Raw genomic sequence first — 8,288 nt, 5'->3', positions numbered from 1 at the left:
ACCTTTTTCACTCAATGGAAACAGAACCGCTGTCAGCTTAGAGCATATTTCCCGGGGGAGCATCTCAGCCTCCAGTCCTGACAAGCGTGTGTGAAAGAAACTCTGGGTCTCTTCCCAGCTGCTAGCTGAGGAAAATCCATGTCGCCTGAACCTCCGCCACCGCAGCCGAGAGGCCCAGGATCTAGCCGGACAGGGCCCAGCACCACAGGGCCCTGGCCTCTAGGGGCTCCCCCAGTGCAGCTACCGGGAGCGGCACGTGAGCGCTCAGCCTCACCGGCGGGCCCGACCCGGGAGACGGGATGCACCGTGGGGAGGCAGCCGGTGGCCCTCAGCTGCCCGGAGGCAGGGCACAGTCCTGCGCCGGCCGTGGAAGGCGCTCGGCGCCCGCTGCCCCGGCTGGGGCCCCCCGCTGCAGCGCGTCGCTCCCCACCCGCCCCGGAGGGGAGCCAAGGCAGCCGGCGAGCGCAGGCGGCGCCCCGGGCCGCGGACACTCCGCGCGCGCGCGCTCCACCCCCCCCTCCCCCGGGGGCTGGAGAGCCGTCCCCAGGCACGCGCCTGCGCTGCCTCCGCCCCCTCCTCCGGGCCCCTCCTCTCTCCGCGCGGTGGCGCTCTCCGGCTTTGTCAGCCCTGCCCCGGCGGGCCGGCGAGGGAGCAGCCGGGGCGGGAGCCGCTGCCATCCGCGCGTACCGCCCGGCGAGCCGGCTGCAAGCCAGGGCGCTCCCGCCGGCGGGGTAGCCTCAGGCAGGGACGCGGCGAGCCCGAGCTCGGACGCTCTCCTGCCCCGGCGGTCGGGAGCCCGGCCGCTTCCAGCCCTTGGCGCGCGGAGAGCGCGACGCCGGCTGCGCCCGGCAAGCCAAGAGCCGGGCGGTCCCCGAGCCGCTGCCCTCAGCCGGCAGAGGGGCTGGGAAGCCGCTGCCCTCAGCAGGCAGCAAGGGCGGGGAGCCCACGGCGAGCAAGTTGGGGTGCAGAGCAGGAGGGGAGCCCTGCCCTCTCCCGGGAGGAGTCCGGCAGGCAGAAGATGCCGTGCATGGCAGCGAAGAAGAGGAGGTTTTGTGGTCCCGGCTGCTTGGTGTTTCCCGGGCGCTCTTGCTTCCCCTCCTGGATTTGCTGCTGGGCTCTCCTCTGCTGTCCAGCGGCGCGGACTGGGGATGCTGGTGAGACTTCCTCCCGCGTGCAGCTGCCTCAGTGTCAGGAGGTGAGATTTCCTTACCCGCCCTGTCTGGCTCAGCAGCCTCCAGCAGGAGTTCGACCTGCGGCTTTCCTTGCAAAGCCACCACGTTACGCTCTTCCCGTTGTTGCAATACGGGGGCGTGATGCTTGCAGAGCAGCGAGTGGCGGTTGTTCCTCCACACGCTGGTAACGATGCCTCTTCAATGCTGCGGAAGAAGAGAAAGAGGCGCAATGTGCTGGCTGCATTTTAATGCTTTTAAACGGGGGAACCTTTTGATAATGCAGTTACAAAGTCTTCTAAACCGTTCTCTGTGCTCTCTCATCAGTAGTTATGAATGCTGTGGCCTTAACATGATTGTTTTCGTTCTGGACCGAGGTTTTGAGGTCTGGCTGCCTTGCCTGCTTAATTTAGCATCGTTAGAAAACAAAATGCTTTGCTGAATGCTGAGCTATTTCTTTTTTCTTTAATGTCTGTGTTAGGCTCTCAAGGACTTTCTGTTCTCCCCTGGCTTGTAGCACTGTTTCACGGGACTTCAATCTGCAATAATGGGATGGCAGCGGAAACATGAGCGAGCTCTTGAAAGGTTTTGGTTGAAACATTTGTAATCAAACCCAAGAAAAACCAATCTCAAAATGAATCCAAAACCAGAGAGGCTTCCTCTAAACAAGTGAGTTTTGGCAGGTCTCTGGCTATTTATTAAAAAGAAAAGGAGTACTTGTGACACCTTATTTCCACCGAATGCATCCGATGAAGTGAGCTGTAGCTCACAAAAGCTTATGCTCAAATAAACAAATTTATTTGAGCATAAGCTTTTGTGAGCCTCAGCTCACTTCATCGGATGCATTCGGTGGAAATAAGGTGCCACAAGTACTCCTTTTCTTTTTGCGAATACAGACTAACACGGCTGATACTCTGAAACCTGGCTATTTATTGTCACTGTGTCAAATTCTTGGGGCAAATCAGTAGAAAGGTACAAATTATGAAGAGAGAAGAGATCACTGTCTTTAGCTGATGCTAAATTGGCTTCCTGGAGTTGCAGGGATAGTTGTGTTCTAGATTGAACAGTCACATAGGGGAAGATACAAATTTTGGTTAACTGATATCTTTCTTTGCTACTCAGGCAGGAGAAGGGGGTGTCTTTAATTTCCTCTTGAGCAGAGACTAGTTGGTTTTCTTTCTTTAAAGTATGGCAGATAATACTACTTTTTTTTTTTTTAAAAGTTGAGTCAGATTGCAAGCTCTTCGGAATAGAGGAATAGAGACTTCCTCCCTACATGTTTATAAGACACAGTGCACACCTGTGTGCGTGCGATGTGCTGCAAAATATAATTTTGAACATTTTTTTGGGGAGTGGGAGGAAAGAGACATTCCATTTTAGGAGACTTGTAGTGAATCAGTGTGACAGATCAGCTGATTTTGCATTGTCCAAGCAGAAAAGTTGTGGTTTATCTATAATTAGTCAAGATCTGGCTGATATGCCTCAGGCTCAATCCTTCATGTTTTATCATAGCTCAGTCTAAGTTTATGCACCCAGTTATTTTCCTCTTTAAATCAATGGCACAGCTCCAATTGTGATTTACTTCAGTCACAGCATGATTAGGCACCGTATTTCTAAATCAAAAGATTCAGGCTGTCATTAGAAAGTATTATAGCTTTTTTCTTTATGCATGGCAAAATCAAAGACTTGATAGAGGCATTATCACTGGCTATCCCAAGGGCTTGAAAAGCACGTCTTAATGCACAGGCATGCATTTCATTTTGAAATTTGTGTAGGATCTTTCCATCAGCTACAGCCACCATTTTTTTATTACTCCCCTTCTGTAGGAGAGGAGTAACATTTTCCAATTTTTGGTCCCCTAAAGCTTCCAGTCCTTGGTCCCTGCAGAAATAGACCCTTGCCTATTGTTTTGAGAGTATATATTACAATATCACTAATTTTTAAAGTATAGATAATGGACACCCTGGGGTTTAAAGACTTAAAAAGTTATCGGTATCACTGTTTTTTTTCTAGTGAGGAGTCAACTAGTTAAATGAACTGAGTTTAAGAAAAAAGAAAAGGAGTACTTGTGGCACCTTAGAGACTAACAAATTTATTTGAGCATACGTTTTCGTGAGCTACAGCTCACTTCATCAGATGCTCACGAAAGCTTATGCTCCAATAAATTTGTTAGTCTCTAAGGTGCCACAAGTACTCCTTTTCTTTTTGCGAATACAGACTAACACGGCTGCTACTCTGAAACCTGAGTTTAAGAAGAGTGCAGAAGTCAGGAAATCATCCTGCAAACCACTAAAGCTGTGATAGACGAGGGGCCAAAATTACAGCTTGTGTAAACAGGAATAACTATATGTACTAAAACATCCTTGGAATTGCTAAACATTATAGATGGAATTTCCTAACTCAGTGGTGCAGCCAACACAGGAATTCTGTATTAGCCGTTATCTTAACAGATAAAGAAGAACTGTTCACAAAACTAAAAATTAATCATAACTTAGGTGCAGGTGATCATGATTTGGTCACGTTTATAATATGCAACCAGAATAAAGTCCAGACCAGTAATATATATACTTGCTAATTTCACAAAACAGAAAACAATCAGCTGGGAGGAAGAATTTAATCAGAAAAATGTGATAATTGGGAATAATTTAAGAAAATTTTACCAGCTGTCCAAAAAGTCGCAATCTCACAATTGAGGAAGAAGGCTTTGCTGGTTAAAAAACCAACCTGGTTTAGAGGGGAAGCAAAGGTATGTGTAAAAACAAAATCTATCTAGTCTATCCTCTCAGATGGAAGAAAGGGGAATTTGATAGTACTGAATGTAAATCAGAAGTTAGGAATTGTAGAAAATTGATAAGGGAAGCAAAGTGCACAAGGAGACATCTGTGGTCAGCAGAGTTAAGGACAATAAGGAGATTTTTAAAAATATATTAGGAACAAAAAGAATCCTAACAATGACATTGTTCCATTTCTAGATGGAAATGATAAAATTATAAATAATAATGCAGAAAGGGCAAAAGTGTTCAATAAATATTTCTGTTCTGTATTTGGGGGAAAAACAGATGACACAGTCTCATGATTTGGTGATGATAACGTTTTTCTCCAGTCCACTAGGATCTTTGGAGGATATTAAATAGAAGCTACTAAAACCAGACATTTTTAAATCAGCAGGCCCAGATAACTTGCATCCAAGAGTTTTAAATTAGCTGGTTGAGGAGCTCATTCAACTGTTAATGTTGATTTTTCAATAAGTCTTGGAGCACTGGGGAAGTTCCAGAAGACTGGAAGAAAGCTAATGTTGAGACAGTTTTTAAAAAGGGTAAATGGGGTGACCTGGGTAATTATAGGCCTGTCAGCTGGACATTGATCCCAGGCAAGATAATGGAGTGGCTGATATGGGACTTGATTGATGAAGAATTAAAGGAGGATAATGTAATTAATGCAAATCAATATGGGTTTATGGAAAATAGATCCTGTCAAACTAACTTGATATCTTTTTTGATGACGATATCATTGTTAGGAAATGTTAATTAATATTCATCCTAAATTGACCTCTTCTTAATTTCCTCTCATCTCTCCTAGTTACTGACCTTTGCACCAGCCTAGATGATTCTTTCCCTCATAGGTGTTTATATTCATTGAAAAAGATACAGTGTGGTGCCTCCCCTCTTACTTGTCTTTTAGCCAAGCTCTAGATAGTTAGGGCCAGGTCCTGATCATCACCACTGACCTCATCAGGCGTGAGGGGCTCAGCATCGTTGAGGATTCATTTTTTTTTTTTTTTTTTTTTTTACTGTTCACCTTTCCTCGTAAATTAATCTCTTCTGAACCTCTTAAACATTTTATCGTTCTTTTCTGAATTGCTTCCATTTTGTCTTCTGGTTAGGCAAAACCAGTAAAATAAGTGGCCCGCTGATGTGGTGTTAGCCTGAGGGTGCTCTGTAGTGTTTGCTGCGTACTGGAGAATTGTAACAGAGAGAGTAGTCCATCGGATAAAGAGCACCAACGAAACTTCAAAGCTTGGTACTACAGTCCTAGGACCTGATCTTGAAATACTTACTCACACAGGTAGTCTCATTGACATGGAAATAAGTTATAGGGCCTAATCTTGCAAATCTTACTTGCATGATCAATCCTCATGTGAATAGCTTCACTGAGAGAAAGGATGGTCCAATGGTAAGGTACTAACCTAGGACCTGGGTTTAATTCCCTGCTCTGCCACAAACATGCTGTGTGACATTGGGCAATAGAACTTAGGAACCTAGCTTCTTTTTAGCATTCAGCTCTTAACCCCCATTTTACAAATGGGGAACTGAGGCAGAGAGGCTAATAGAACTTCCTTATCTCATGCAGTGTCATGAGGATAAATACATTAATGTTTGTGAGGGACTCAAGTACTACAGTGATGAGGGGCCATATAAGTACCTAAGATAGACTGATGTTAATGAGTCCATTCACATGAGTAGGCAATACACTTACTACTTACTCTTAAGCCCAGGAGCAGGGCTCTGGTGGTTATTGCAGAGGCAGGAATCCAGTGAAAGGCAAAATGGGTCCCCAGGACTAGAGCCAGTTGGAAACTTTCTGATGAAACTGTTATGTTGGAAAATGCCAATTTGTTGTAATGAAATGTTTAGCCAAATCTATTACAGATTTGACAAAACGTCACTGAAACATGCAGGCTTCCATTGGAAATCTGCCAATGTTTCAGGGTCCACAGCTTTGACAGGAAGCCTTATTCAGTGAATAGCAGCCATGAAATTGACAAGAATGTCAATTTCACATTTAATTTCAGGAACACCATAGTTTGGTGTTTCTGAAACAAAAATTTCAGATGTCTTCAGTTTGCCAAGTAACTTTGGTAAATTTTTGCTTTTGTTCTGAATCGGAATGAATGCAAATTCATAAATAACAAAATTCCCAAATTTTGGCCAGCTCTACCTAGAACCGCTGACAGAGTTGCTAACTCTTGTGATTTTTCTTGCAAGTCTTGCAGTATTTGGTGATTTGTTTTCCCTTAAAGCCCCAGTTACTGAAATAAAGAGATTGCATGAAAATCTCAGCTTTCGTGTGAAATAAAAGTAAGTTTCTTGCCCTCATAATGAAGGAAAACTTGAAGTGACTGCATCCTAAAGGCTGAGACCAGAAGGCAAAGGAAAAGAATCCAAAATGTATTTACCCCCGCCCTCTCTCGCATGCTCTTCAAGACAATCTCATGATTTTTTGAATGCATGAGGTTGGTAATACTGCTACTAGGGAATTAAGGAGGATAAAGATGTTGCAGAAACATTAAATGACACTAGCATCAGTCTTCTCCACAGAAGATGTTGGCGAGAGAGCAATCCTAGACCTGTTCTCTTCAGGGAATAAAGATGAGGCATTGTTAGACACTGAAGTATCAAAAGAGGAAATGTTAGAACAAATTGTTAGTTCAGCCAAAAACAAACTACCTGAACTAGATAGTGGTGTTCATTAGATACTTGGATGCTATAGCAATGGTACAGCATCAGAGTCTAAATAGAACAAAATAGAATGAAATGTCTGAGCGGCTAACAAAAATGTGCAGTCTCATAAAAATAGCCACTGTGCTGGAGGGTAGCAAAAAATGTTACACCTATATTTAAAATAGGTGCTAAGTATGACGCGGGGAATAAACCAGTTAGCTTTTCTGGAGTATTACGTAAATTTTGTTTGGCCTTTTCACCATATCTGCACGCTGAGCTGATGTTTTCCCTGGACTGTCCATAATGATGCCCCTGTCTTGAAGTTTCTCAGATGGTTATCGTCACACAGATCACACCTTCCTTATAAAGTGTATTAATATTGCTACATTTTTGCAAAAAAAAAAACCCCAACCAACAGCTTCACATGCCCTGCCCCTGCAAAACAAAAACCTTTAAGTCAGAAATCCATAACCTGTACTTTTTTTCTCGGGCCTTTTCACTCAGGCCTCTCTCCTGATGGCAGGTTAAGAGTGCTGATCAAATGGTACTTGTTTCTGGTGAGCTGATCTCTAGCTCTGCATTTCCTTAAAGCCAATGAGGAAAAAAGAAAGTAAGCCAGCTGCATTCTTCTCCCCTTACTCACCATGTTCTATTCAAATCTTTAAAGTCGACAAACCTTTCTTTAAAGAGAAAACATGGGTGCCCTCTTGATAGTTCTTTTACACCAGGACGTATGATTTATATATGCAGTTTGTGCGAGGTCCAAGGCCCAGTGAAGTCAATGGAAAGACTGTGCTGCTCTGAACTCAGTTAAGTGACACCAGTTAGATGCTGGTGTAGTGGACTGATGACTCAGCTCTTAGAACTTTACTTTTCTTGACAAGCCTCCTCTCTGCAAACTATATTAGTAGATAAGCACCGGGTCCTGGCACTTGCCTATTTTCAAGTATTCTGATTAGTGAGGCAATAACTACCTCCACCCAAGCTGCTCAAATAATAGCTGGAGTGTAGCTAATAATTGATAGTGAACATATTTCCTGATTCAGTTAGAATAAGACAAATAGACCAGATTTGTTGGGTCTGTCTCTTAGCACCCATATCTGGCACTGAATGCAGGATTTTTAAAAAATGCATTATCCTATCCAAATATGGACCACTTTCTTTGCTCTTCTCCGGTTGGGTCGAATAGGGTTGGGGAGATGTAAAGTGACTGTGTATTGAAGTCACCAAGACGCTCTGAATTTTCAATTGGCATGTTTTGTATTCGCCTCTAAAAAAGGATAGACATACACCTATTCTGATTTCATGAGGGAAGAAGTTCCATTGCCAGTGTTCAGTCCTTCACCAAGACAATGCCTTCCCAGTTACTTTATGGATTGGATTTCTTTCCGAGGCATGCAGACCAGCTACAATGTGCAGCTGAATGCTTAGTCCTCTAATCCTGAAAGGTCATTCTCCAGGGTCTGATTCCCATTTACACATTTATACAGCCAGAACAGTGTATACGGGCCTTAGTGTAAATGGGAATCAGGCCCCATATCTTTAACCTTGGTAGGTACCTCGTAGGTACCTAAGACAGCTAAGGTCAACCCTAGTTAAATAATACCAACTTGCAGGAAGGAGTTGCTTGCTTCTTCCTTGTCTGTTGTAATATCAAAAACTGGATTGTGTCAGGAAT

General features: G+C 44.3%; 1 protein-coding gene across 2 annotated transcripts in view; it reads left to right on the top strand.

Annotated features, from left to right (window-relative positions):
* Positions 1–239: 239 nt before the first annotated feature.
* Positions 240–8,288, top strand: part of ELAPOR2 (endosome-lysosome associated apoptosis and autophagy regulator family member 2) — a 167,476-nt gene continuing 159,427 nt past the window's right edge. The window contains exon 1 of one of the 2 annotated variants that reach the window (XM_038387527.2): positions 240–1,195. In XM_038387527.2, the coding sequence (XP_038243455.1) occupies positions 1,019–1,195 (177 nt within the window). In that variant the 5' untranslated portion in view covers positions 240–1,018. The remainder of the gene's footprint in view (positions 1,196–8,288) is intronic. The other variant, XR_006275871.1, reaches the window with a different exon arrangement.

The sequence above is a fragment of the Dermochelys coriacea genome, chromosome 1 (genome assembly GCF_009764565.3).
Source record: "Dermochelys coriacea isolate rDerCor1 chromosome 1, rDerCor1.pri.v4, whole genome shotgun sequence".
Lineage (NCBI taxonomy): Eukaryota > Metazoa > Chordata > Testudines > Dermochelyidae > Dermochelys > Dermochelys coriacea.
This window is presented reverse-complemented; position numbering and strand designations above follow the sequence as displayed.